At 34.4% G+C, this 13,616-nt stretch overlaps 1 protein-coding gene across 2 annotated transcripts; it reads right to left on the reverse strand.

Moving 5' to 3' along the window:
• Positions 1-196: 196 nt before the first annotated feature.
• Positions 197-3,250, reverse strand: LOC142623688 (protein RDM1). Of its 2 annotated transcripts, none has more exons than XM_075797132.1 (3): positions 3,105-3,250; positions 1,716-1,907; positions 197-707 (listed from the first exon to the last, which is right to left on the reverse strand). In XM_075797132.1, exons 2-3 carry the CDS (start codon positions 1,888-1,890, stop codon positions 340-342), a joined length of 543 nt encoding a protein of 180 aa, XP_075653247.1. In that variant the 5' UTR covers positions 1,891-1,907; positions 3,105-3,250; the 3' UTR covers positions 197-339. The 2 variants fall into 2 exon arrangements, with proteins under 2 accessions (XP_075653247.1, XP_075653248.1); XM_075797133.1 differs by lacking the exon at positions 3,105-3,250 and adding an exon at positions 2,582-2,937.
• Positions 3,251-13,616: the final 10,366 nt, after the last annotated feature.

Below are 13,616 nucleotides of genomic sequence, written 5' to 3' on the forward strand. Positions count from 1 at the left end.
AAGTTCACCAGACTATGTATCAGTTTAATTTCAATTTTTTGCAGCAAAGAATGACCATTGCAATTTTAAACTCCGACCAAGAGAACATTGTTGGATATAAAATAAACAAATCAAGAATAAATGAGAGAGAGCAGATATTCTTCCAACAGCAACTTATGTTAAAAGTAAACAATTATGGGAGAGGGGGAAAATAGAATGCAAGAACAAGAGAAAAGCTCTCTTTCATACTGAATTTATTAGATACAGGTCCTGATCAAATCTAACAGATATAGATCACATTTTACAGAACCAGCGCAAAGGCCAGTGAAAACTGAAGGGCCTGGCCTTTCAGTATATGGTTCATAATTTAGGGAAAATGGAATCAACAAAAGTATGGTGCATTGGATCGGAAAGCCAAAGTTTGGCTAAATGAAAATGAGAGGAGGTGTGCCGGTGGACTTCTTCAATAAGCCAGATGGTGGCTTCAGCTTTACGAGGGTGAACTAAGGTGTCCAAAGGCTTACGTTCATCCTCACTGCCAATCCTCAATTGATCCCACTGTTTTAGGAGAATATTGGTGAGGTAGTGCAAAGGCTGATCATATAACTGCTTAATGGATTTGCCTAATCCCATCCATGTGGTAAATGGAATAACAGAGCCACGGTGTGTTGGAATTGGGATATGCTTCATGTATTCCTGATACATTTCTGCACTTTTGATTAATGCATCTGCGACATGAACAAAAGAATGTTTATGAAAGAAAGGCGTTTGTGCAAATGAGATCAATGCTAGGGACTCATGAAGGTAAAACAGAGGTGCAATGAAAGATGGGAACATTGCAATTTGAAAAATGGGGTCCACAATTGTTATGAACCAGAGAAAGCTTCTAAGAGGTTCCTGCATGCTGAGTCCTAAGCATAATATGTCAACAAAAGCAAGCACACTCAAACAAACAACATAATAACTTGAAGTTTTTTTTTTTTGTTTTTCATCTTGATCAGCATGCAAGATTCAGGTATCAAATATTTCCCATTTGTTTCATCCAACTTGCAGAATCTCAAAATGATCTAGCAGATAACATGTGCATATGGCATGACTAGCAATATAAGGAGAATCGGTCTTTTTAAAAGGAAAACAGCTTCTGAACAACGGGGGGCAAGAAACTTAAACATAAGTTTCTTTGGAGCGACAAAGTGTTTTCATGATGATAACAGAAATGTTAAAAAAAAAAAAAACATTAGTTGTCCCAAAATACAGTATTCACTATCACCATATATGATAGATTCTTTAGATTCTCATACTACAAAGGTTAAAACAGAAAGCAACTTACTTATGAGTCACTCTGCTGCAAAATCAATGGACAAGCAAATTAGTTAATCTTAATCAACTGAGACTGTCATGCCAAAACTGCTTCACCATAAAACCCATTTTATAGAACGAATAGCATTGAAACACCAGATTATGGCCTATTAAGATATTTACATAATCATGCTTCATTTATGTTGGATACATTAAATAAATGAAAAATATAAGTTACAAACTCCATTTATTCAATGCAAACTGATGGTAGGCGATTATAATTAGAGAAATTTAGACAGATAAAAAGGGCTATTTTTAAAACAGAGGAGAGGCATACCTGGTTTCAACTGAATAGGTAGTTCCTAAAAGGTTATTCTAAAAAAAACCCAGACTAAGGTTCTTTCTATAATATGAATTGATATGAAGGATACTAATACCTTCATATGATAATTCTTTGCCATTGTACTCATCGTCGATTGGCTGCTTGCTGTCACACTCCTCATCAACTGGCTGCTTTCCATCACACCCATCCATTTCTGAGTCTGAGGAAGAAGAATCATCATCTGATGATATAACATCAATTTGCTCATTCCATGGCAATGACCTCTTCATGGTATAGAGAATGTATCCTGTAGAAGGTAAACCGCCAACTATTCATCCATGTCAATGAAACCAAGAGATCTTAAATACGGTAATGCAATTAGATGGATCAAAGTAACTTCTTTTAGTGTGACAACAAGCATGCTACCCACATAAACATGCAGAAAGAGGAAGAAACATTAAATACTGCACATATTAATACAGAAAGTTCTGGTACTGTTTTAAACCATAAAGCTTTATAACTATAGAATGAGCAAATGCAAAAGAAATCAAACAGGGTGAACGCTTTTAGAGAGACTTCATACATCTATTCATTACTTCATCAGCTAAGTGATAGATATAGATAAATTAGTGTCACTATTAATTTGGATACATGTCAATGCCTTCAAATCAGATTCAAATCATGGTTTTTAAATTATTATTGTTTGGATGAACAATAGTTTTGCCATGCTGAACACTTTTTCCTTTTGCTTCAAGACTACAAATGTCATACAAGTGAAGACTTGAATTGATGTTTCACACCATTTACACTGATTCTCTTAAAAGCTTTGATGGCCAAAGTTAATCCAAAAATAAACCCAAGCACACCATTAAATAGCCTTTATAAAAGAACTATGACAACGAAACAAAAGGCCATGCAGTAATTAACTAGGCACAAAACAAACTAATAGCAAGCAATAATCTAAGTACTCTCAAACTAAACCTTAGTTCTGCTGAGTACATATAGCAAAACATTTAAATGGGTCGCTCTAAAAAACCATTTTAGGCTCTGCTATTTCCATATCTTCAAAGCAGGTCTGTCTTCCAATACCCAGCAAAGCTCTTTCTTTTCTCTTTTTTAAACTTATTCTTTCCCCTTTATCTCTGGCGAGAACAAAAAATCCAACCACACATCTGCTTTTCAAGTTTGCATGTCAATCTAAAACAACTTGTTATGCACAAAAGACACCCATTTGATTATAGACACTTTACAACATGCACAAAAAACACCCATTTACTCCAGAATCATTCTTGCTTCTAAATTTGTTCATATTTCCAAACCTTCTTAATTTTCCAATCATGGGTCTAAATCAAAATTTCAAAAACCAAGTGACCACAGCTGTTGGTGACAGATTCAGAAAAAGAAAAAGAAAAAGATATTTGGGTCATCATGATTTTGCAGAAATTGAAACACTGTTAAAAGTAACAAAGACAAGAAAACCAGTAAAGAAGGAAAAAGGACTTACCTTTGAACAGCAATATTTCTCTTCAGGGAAATGAGATTTTAGCCTTTGTTGGTTTTGATTTTGATTTTACCAAAGTGGGTCCATTTGCCGAGAGAGTGAGTGAGTGAGAGTGTAAGAGAGGTGACTGTCACAGAGGCGTGGACCTTTTATATGGGACAAGCTACACTAAAAAGGCCCCAACCGGTCAGTCTCGGACCTCATATGCTATGCCAATTTTTTTGCTTTATTCAGAAATAAAGGATTACGAGGTCCAATCAGAATTTTTTTTAATCAAATTTTAGGTCCAATTATAATCAGTTTTTTTTTTAATGTTATTTATTTGATTACTGAATAATATTTATTTTGAACTCCAGAAAATAAAAGAATTATATTTATTTAAATGTAAATAAATTTTAGAAAAATATTTCCCCTTATGTTTCACAATTCCCTTTTTAAACTTCAAAATCGAGCAATTTTCTACCTAGTATGATTAGACAATGATTAAATAGCCAAATATACACTACATCATACCCTACAGGTTAAACATTAACGAAATATTTTATTAAGCTATTTTGATTTTAAAAATATTTTATTGTGTAATGCCTAAAATACCTAATTAATTATTAAATCTTGAAAATACCCCAACATTAAACTCATGTATATTAATCAAACCCAAGTAACCCACTTGCTAACTTAACCAAAATTTTAGATTGCGGGGTTTGAGTAAGATTGGAGGACGTAGAGTTGTAAACGACCTAAGTTTTTATCGAATAATGAGTATTTAGGCTTGACTTGATAACGAGTGTAAAATGTTTAAGCTAAGCTTGAGCTCAAACCAAGCCTATAAATGATATTCAAGCTTGAACTCATAAAATTTTTTGAAAGCTCGAACTCAATATCAAGCTTTTGAGTTTAAGATCTAACACAAATACATTATCAATCCCATATCAAGTTATTATTGTAAGGGCGAGTTTTGGATCTTGAGCCTAAGGAGCAACAGGATTAGGGCCCAAAAAGCACAACACAATAAATTTGTAGAAAGTGGGCTTAAAAACTGGGGTTCAATGGATTGAACATTGCACACAGTGGATTAAAGATGATAAAAAAGTGAAGACAAACAAGCTTTATGCAGAGAAATCCTTCCTCGACAAAGTCCGAGGAGAGTAGTTCTTGAATATATTCTTTTTAGACTTAGCTACAATTTCAGCTCTTATTGCTACAGTGTTTTCTCTCTAGATTTTCAGATCATCCCCTCCCTCTAGAGGGTTTCTTATGTTATATAGCCTATTTCTCCTGATCTTGGCCCTCCATTTGTTAATCATGTAGGCTGCTACTCTAGTGTTTGTCCCATCAGACGTCTCCCCAAATCTTTTTTGAGTTGCGGCAACCAAGACAACACTGTTCAGGGTCTTTTCCACATAAATGCGGCTAAAGGGTTTGGTGGGGTGCAATAATTGTAGTGGTAGCTTCCACCCCTTTAGATACGACAGGACTGACCCCCTTCTTGAGGCCTTTTCTCTACAGTGTGATCTTCTTTGGTAATGTGTCATTGACGTGGTCAAGACCCGCCTCCTCGGCCTGGCCATCCAAGGGTAGGGTCTTCTCAACATAGACATGGCATCCTCGGCCTCGATATGACACGTGGCACTGTTACCTTACTAGATTTTTGCATCCCACAATTATCATGCCTAATTAATTTGGACTAGTAATCTCAACTCCTAATTACTTAAAGTCTTAGTAGGATATGAGTTTGATTGTTAAGCTCATATCAAACTTATTTTCTAAGCCTATAAACGAGTCTAGATTCAGTTTATTTTGTATCTAAACCATAAATTTATCCAATAATTTTCAAAATAATAAATAATTAGTAATGGTGAAAAATCTAAGCCTTCTATCTTCCTCTTCAACCATAACTCCTTTTGCGACACAACTTCCTCTATTCATATCCTTAACATCTTCCTCTTTTTTATCCTCTTTAGATTCATGATCCTCATCTTCTACCCTTTCAAATATGTAGTAATTAGGCCCAAGACTTTTGAGTAGATCAGTTTTTAACTTACCACCTTGAAACTTTCATTAAAGTTTCTTTATATATATATATATATATATATCTAAAAGTTGAAGCGTAGAATTTATTGTTGTTATGTTCCAGTTGAGTCACATTAGCTCCACGTTATTATCTTTTTTTCTTTATAATTTCACTATAATTGTTTTTAACATTTACTTTTTAAATATTTACACTTCTCCAGTCTTTCTCCATCTCTTACATTTTCATCTCCTTACTACCCTCTACATTAATATCATTCTTTCTCTTTTCCTTCATCTTTCTTTGTTTTTGTCTCTTCTTATTCACACCCTCTTATTATAAATTTATCACTACCTCGTCCATTCTATACATAGTTTTCCCACGCAAAAAAGGTTCTCTCTCTCTCTCTCTCTCAATTTTTTAGTGGATTTTTTTTTCTTGCATCCCTACTTTAGGTTGATAATTTTTTATATTCTTTAAAACTCTACTTTAGGTTAATACGATTTAGTTCTGTTTTTAAATTTTTTTTTTTTTTTGTTCTTATTAATTGTTAAATGTTATCCTATATAGGCATGTTCATTGATCCACCAGCACCGACGGAAACCGGTTTGACCGAACTCTTTAGGCTGAATCTCTTAAATTACCCCTGAAATTACAAGAATATAACCCAAACAAAACAAAAATTTGAATCAACAAGAAATATTCAGTGAACTCAAAATAAAACCAAAAAAATTAGGAGTTAGGGTTACCAAAGATAGAACTATATAGTGGCAAAGCCATGGTGGAGAACGGAGATGAGAAGGAGACTAACTAAGAGAAAAGTCTTTCTTTGTGAGAGAGAGACTGAGAATCAGAGACGAGTCTTTATGAGAGTGTGACACTAAAAGCTTGTCACGCTTGTGTTCTTAAAGAGTAGAAGGTTAGCTCATAGGTTGGAATAGGAGCCTAAGATTAGAATTTGAGAGGGAAAAACTACTGTTTGCTCGGCGAGATTAGGGTATGGAAAAAAAATTATGTGGCTAAGGACAAAAGATTAGAGAAAAATGGTTAGGTGGGAGCCTGAGAATTTGAGATTGAGAGGGAAACTTTACTATTTGTTCAGCGGGATTAGGGTTTGGAGGAAAAATTATGGACTGAGGGCAAAAGAGAAGAAAAATGGTTAGGTGGGAGAATGACATTCTGAGATAGTGAGATTGAGAGACTTTGTTCGGTGAGATTAGGGCTAAGGGGTTGGATCTGGGAAGAAAATAAATGTGACTGAGCTGAGTGATTTGAGTGAGTTGAGTGAGTCTGAGAGCTTAAGTCTAAAAAAGAGAGAAAGAGAAGAGACAAGCTAGAGTCTAACTTAGTCAGGGAGTCGTACATGTGTGGCTGAAATTAAACAAGAAAAAAAAAATCTTACATAGTGACTTATACATTACCAAACTATCTTAACTTGTTTTTAAAATATAAAATCAGTTAGACTTGTTTAGTGTGTGTGTGTGTGTGTGTGTGTGTGTGTGTGTGTGTTTGGATCTGTGTGCTTACATTTTTCTTGATTGAGAGATGTTTTGAGAGATTAAAATGTTGTTTGGATCTTTGGTTGAGTTGCATGTTTGATTGCATTCACGTCTGTGTTTTTCTTTTCTTAAAAAATTATTTTTAAAGCAATCTCGACAACTCCTCTACACCTCTTGACAGCTAGGCTATCTATCGAGCTCTTCAGCTTTTTTTTTTTACAATCTCGATAGCTTCTTGATAACTCCTCAATCCATCGAGAAAGTTTTTGTCTCCTCGATAGATATTTGATAGCTCCTCGATCCATCGAGACCTTTTTGCTGTGGACACCTCTGGATAGCTGCTCGATAGCTAGATCTCTTCAAGCCTTTAAAGCTCAACACCTCTTGATCTGTAGAGAATTAAGAGGTTCTATTAATAGGATCTGCATGACATTTCTTCATTTATCCCCGATCTCTCTCGATTGTTTTCAGTCTTTTCACCTCCCAAACATACTCTTCTCACTCCAAACTTCATCCTCAAGGGTTTTTCGGCCTAGATCAAGTATTTCTTCATTGGTAAGGGTCCTAAATCCTTCATTCTTCATGCATTTCTTGCATTTGACCTAACTTTTTGGGTTTTTGAAAATTTTTTGGGGGTTTTTCAAAATTGATGAAGTTTTTGTGAAAATTTTGGGATGAGCATTGAGAAAATGACTTTCAATCATCATGCGTTGCATTATAACAATGTTTCATGCATTTTAGATGTATGTTTACCTTATTGCAATGATTGTGTGCTGGTAGGTTTGGATTGGGCTAAGCCCATGATGATTTTACTATTGCATATCACATGCTCATGCATTTTCATCCATACTATCTTACATTCTCTACATTCTTATATATTGATTGTGATTGGTTTTTTCTGCGTGTCTCTCTTTCCCCCTCTCTTCTTATTTCAGTTACTTGCTCTATGGCACCTAAACAAAAATCTACTTCGTCTCAGAACCCTCTTCATTCTAGGGCATCCTCTTCTGATCCCACCATTTCCCATGTTCAGTCCGGTGATGATAAAGCTCGACAGGACTTTTCAGAGAACTTTTCTAGATGAGGCATTCATTCGGAACGCCAAGTCATTTTTTCGGACTTCTCCGACACTAACCTACCTATTGTCATTCACAGTAGGGGTTGGGAGTCACTTTGTGACGTTCCAGTCACTTGTCTATCTGTGATCATATAGGAGTTCTACTCTAACATGCACGGATTTGATTATTCAGTGCCTCTCTTTGTCACTCGCGTTCAAGCTATGCGCATTGTGCTCCACGTCCCAAGGGTAGTTAAGAGGTAGCGCATCCTAACTACCCTAGTTGTGATTGTTTGAGGACTATGTCTAAAGACGAGCTCATGTCATCTTTTTGTGAGCGTTCTTCTGATTGGGGTGATCGTCAGCTCACTCCTTGTTCGGCCTTTGCTAAAGTTCCTAGGTTTATTAACATGGTTATGACCTTTGTTTGTTGTGGTTTTGTCACGGATTGCCAAATGGGGAGATTGTTAGGGCATATGTGATTCATGTTAGGAACATATGTCAACATTTTATGTAATTGACTAATCCTTTGTCAAAGCACACTTTACTTGTAATTGGGTAGATCTAGGATGTGTTTAATGCTTCAAGAATTAAGGTTTCAAGTTTAAGTGTTAAAACCATACAAGTCTGTCCAAGATTCAAGTATTTAAGTGCAGGATTTTAAATCTCGACAGCTAGTATCTATCGAGGTTTATAAGTTGTCGAAGCACGAAGCTTGATAGTTACTTGACAGATAGGGTATCTATCGAGATTTATGAAAAACAGATTTTCAGTTTTGATTTTCATTCAATTCGTGAATGTATGTTTGGATTTTCTTTTCTCACAACTCTAAACATATATAAGAATTATTTTAAGGGCTGTCAAAGGTTGCGCGAGTATTGAGCAAAGTCTTGTTCATGCAAATTGTGACCAGAGACAGAATTTACCCTAATTCTTCTTTCTCTTGAAGAAGTTGTTGTGTTTGTATACTGTAGGGTTTTGTGACTAAGCAACTTCATGATTTTCATCGTGTGAAGAACATAAGAACTTTATAGCCAACATCCTTCTCAAGTTGGTGATTAAGTCGCATACTGAGATCTGCACATTAGATTGGTTAGTCACGTACTAGGAGCCATGCAATACAAGGAGAGATTGTCACTACTAAACAAGTCTAATTGAGTATTGGGGTAAGGGTTTAACTGTAGGTTGGTATAAGGTACTGGAATTCCTTTATTTGTAATTGCTTGTTTTGATAATAGTGGATTCTCAAGAGTGGTGACCTTAAAATCATCCAGTGAGTTTTTTGCCTCGGAGATTTTTTCCATTCGTAAACAAATCATAGTGTCAACTTTATTTTTCATTACATTATACTTTAGTTGGTGATTTTTTTGTGTTGTCACGTACATTGCATGTTAATTTGATTAATTAATCAATTTGGATAATTAATCAATTTAATTTATCACAAAGGGGTTAATACATTTTTGGCCTATCAGTAGGGATTTGGCATTTTGTTATCTGGGTTATTTAGTAATACAACTACAAGACGAGGATAGTCAGTTTGTTATCTAGATTCTTACTATTTTGCAGGTAGGGATTTTCAATTCAGTTTTTTTGGATTTAATTTTTTGAATTCTTATCTGAGTTCATGTATGGCTGCAAATGTCTGAATTCAATTTTGATTTTGAAATTTATGCTGATGTTAGGGGTATTCCTATTTCTGTTTTGTATTCTAGGTTTGATTGAATTGTAGTTTAAATGAGTCTTTGGGTTTGGAACAGTTCTTGCTTATCACATAATTAAGCTTTGTCACTTCAAGCATCATGGAAGGTTAATCAATAGTAGATGCACAAGATCAATTTTCACATCATGTATACCTTCTGATTTGTTGCTCTCTGAGTTGATCTTTCTCATCAACCAATGGGAAGTCTTTCTTCTTAGTAGTAAACAACATATCTAATTCTTCATCAGGTTAACTTTTATGTTTGAAGTTTGTATTGTGTGTAGCACAAAAAAGTTACAGAAAGAGTAATTTTTTGACATCAATGTGGTTTGTATTACTTGATGGATGCAATCAAGCTGAGGCAGACAGGTTTTGCTGTTGACAACTTAGGTGACATGGGGGAGGCATTGCTTACTTGAGTGGCAGTGCTTCTGCTCTGTCCTTGTGTAGATACTATTTCATGTGATGGAGATCAATAATGATTATTCTAATGAAGCCACAAATGTCATTGTAGAAAATTTTATTAATTTTGGGTGAACATACTCAACAAATATCTTCTCAACTAAATCAATTTCATTAGGAAACAAGCATGATGGGACATATTCCTAGATTGGCATATGGAGTTCATACATAACCCATTTTGTTCCTTAATTGTATCTTATTGTGAAGGAAAATCACTCACTTTGGACTTGCCCTCTTTGTGCTTTGACTCTACATCCATAAACTAGAAAAAGGAGAATTGTATAAGGCTAAGATACAACTCACTTGAGTCACTTCTTTGCATAAAATATAGATTAAAACTACTCAGATTGTGGAAAAATCTATTGCAGAGAGATAATTAGAGTCAAAGCAATTATGTTACTGCTACAATTCATATAATTCTTTTGAATAAGAGTATGAAATTGAAACTTTGAAACTTTTTTGCATGTTTGTTGTTGGTGCTTCTAACTACTGGAAAATTTCATTTATTGTTGTTTTGGTTATCATTAGCTATCTCATGAAAGAAAAGCTTTAATCAATTTGAATATTTTTAGTGGAAACTGTGCTATGGGTTTGAATTTTTTATGATTCATATGTTAGAAATTGATATTGGTATTGATGGTGAGATAGGTTTATATAGTAGAAAGGAAATTAATTGAATCATAATGGTCTCTAAGGTTATTAATTTGAAAGTTTAAGGGATATTGATAAGTAGGTTTGATTTTTTAATGATTATAGTTTTGAACATTATGGTTTCTTCTATTAATGTTTGTTGAATGTTGGCTGAAAATTGGATTCTTATGTCTAGATTGCTGAATAAATATATTGCTTGAAATTCATACAGATTGTTAGATTGATTTCTGCTCATTCTCTCTCAATCGCGCGCTATAGTCCGCCTCCTCAATCTTTGTCCAAAAAGGGTTTCACTATTGGGTCTATGAATCTTTGTCAAAACTATTGAAAAAATATGGAACTTTTCAATCAAATATTATTGGCCTTCTCTTTAAATATTGTTGCAGCAAAGGACTAAGAACACATGCTGCTGAGACAATCAACTTCCAAGGAATGATTTATAATTTATTGGTGAATTTGTCAAATATCTGCAAAATTTTCACAATCACAAAATAAGTTTTGCTTCCGACCATTATGTCTAACATTTTATCCTTCAACATAGTCAGCATTCATCATTAAGTTTACTTCCAATCAACAAAAAAGTTCTTACATACCTCATTATGAGACATCCATAGGAAACATAAATTAGTAGAACTCTCGTTTATTGCTATGAACAGTTTTTTTTTTTTTTTCAGTAGAACATCTTTGTCCAAGTTTTACCCGAGTGTACAATTTGAAAAATATTACTTTTGTTAGGTGCTCGAAGAAGTCGTCCTTCCTGTGCAAATAGAAAATCTAAATGGAATAGAATTTGTTTTCCAAATACAACTAAATGACTATAATTTTAAGTATGGATGAGAATTCTACTGACAAAGTAATTCAGCTTGATAAAATGTCAGAAGTACGTATTTTTTAATATAGCAAAATTACAAATTAAATATTTAATTTGTTTATGTTGTAGTACATTTATCAACCTGTTTTATTGTCGGGCTTACGTCAGTGATACTTCAAATGAATGTAGTAGCAACTTATCAAGCGAACAAGGTGATGATTCTACAAAATTTCAAAAAGTTGATGTTCAAAGTAATGTGCAACTCACACCAACATTTGTACTCAAGGAAAACAAAGAGACATATTTAGTGACTGTTACAAAGCAACATAGGGAGAAGATACAAAAAACACTTTTAAAAGTTTTTTTTTTTTTTTCAATTTATTTGAAATATTGTTTAAGTAGTTCTTTAAATTTGTGTTTCATACATTTTATGGATAATTGAGGATGTTAAAGATTTAATTCTTCACTTTATTTTAAACTTAAGTTTGATTTCTATTTTTCCTTACATAATTTAATGTTTCATATCAAAGATAGGAAACTATAAGACTAGAATTCTAATGTACAATCAAAGAGGAAGAGAAAAAGAATAGTTTATATATTTATATACAATAGTTTTTCATGCATCACACGAGTTAACAACTAGTATAAAACAAGAGAAAAGTCTAAGACTACATAATTTTTTACAATTTTTTGCTATAACCGTAACGTGGTAAAGTGTGATTAGTAAAGATAAAAATGTGGGTTCATGTGTAAGTATTAGTTAACTACTAACAATCTACCATGTTAGACTTGTGGCAAAAAAATTATGAAATAATTTATAATTCTAGAACTACTCTCGCTCTATTTGTTTCAGCAATGATATTTTCTAGAAAATGAGTTATTTTCTAAAAAGCATTTTCTATAAAACTATCTCATTTTCTAATGTTTGGTAGTAACTTTAAATGAGTTGAAAAACAACCTCATAACTTTCCTTATTTAGCTTGCTGTGAGATAGAGTTATTTTCTAAAAAAACTTAATGGAAAACAATCTCCAAAAATAAGCCATACTTTTTATGTTGACCAAAGATAGTTTTCCTTTGACTTATCTTTTTTTATGCTACCAAACACTGAAAAATAAAGAAAACTACCTTTATACAAGATTTTCTATTGAAACAGATGAACCGTAAAACAAGTGGGTCTCATCAATTACAGTAGGTGAATAAATTGGAATATATGCATAATCCAGTGGCAGGTGACAACCAGAGACCGGTTCATCACCAAATTGACGGTCGGGGCGCATCTTCTTGCTCTGCTGGGTTTCTTCATCTTGGGCAGGGCGTGGATTTTCATTAGCAGTGATTGTAGAATCCAGCGGAAAAGACACTGGGTCTAAGTGGGGGTCTGTGTTATCAGCAAACTGATCACTAGGCAACCCCATCCGTGTCTGAACCTCAGTTGTCTCTTCGTCAGATTGGGGAAATGTTGCATCAGCAAGATGATGATGAAGGCCCCCAATCCCCCTCTCAGCTTCACCTATCTCTCCGTGAAATTGGTCGTTTGTGGAAATTCCCTCAGACAAATCGAGATTATCAAAAGTACTCCTCGACGAACCCGAATCTACAGAATCAACAAAGGATTCCACCGATGCAATTTTGAACTCTCTTCCAGTACCTGAACCCAAATCCGAACCCGAATCCAAACGCAAAAGCAAACGCGAACCCTTCTTTTCGTCCATCTTTTTCTGAATCACACACAGAACTAAATTGGTCCTTTTACCTTCATTCAGACTGAGACTGAATTCGTGCATTAACCAATTGTCAATTTCACCTTCACCCTTCGGTTTGAAATTCAGCAACTTTCTGAACCCAATAATCTTATTATTGTTGTTCTTTATTTTCTTCTTTGAGCTATAATGCCAGTACCCATAAGAGCCAACCGTGCGATCTGCACGTTGCTTGGACCTGTTTAACTCAGTGAAGAAATAGTGCTTCGCAACGTTGTCATACCCAAATAAAGCCGTGGAATCAGTACAGTACTCTGAGGGTGGCTTTTCATAAACGTCATCAGAGAATCTAATGAAGTCGGCAGGGAAATTCTCTTCTCGAAACTTAGGTAAAAGATAGCCCGAAACCAAATCCTCATCTGTTGGCTGGAACTTAAACCCCAATGGCAGACATATGCAAGACATTCTGATCTTCTTCTTCACTATAAAATACAAAGCTCCGTTGTAGTTCTAGATAGTAACAAAAGTTCGTGTTAATAAAGATTAGAGGATGGATCTCTATAATTAGAGATAGCCGTAAGTAGAATTTATATGGTTGGGGAATCTAAAACCGTACAGCAACTTTA

Source organism: Castanea sativa, chromosome 2 (assembly GCF_040712315.1).
Source record: "Castanea sativa cultivar Marrone di Chiusa Pesio chromosome 2, ASM4071231v1".
In the NCBI taxonomy this organism is placed as follows: domain Eukaryota; kingdom Viridiplantae; phylum Streptophyta; class Magnoliopsida; order Fagales; family Fagaceae; genus Castanea; species Castanea sativa.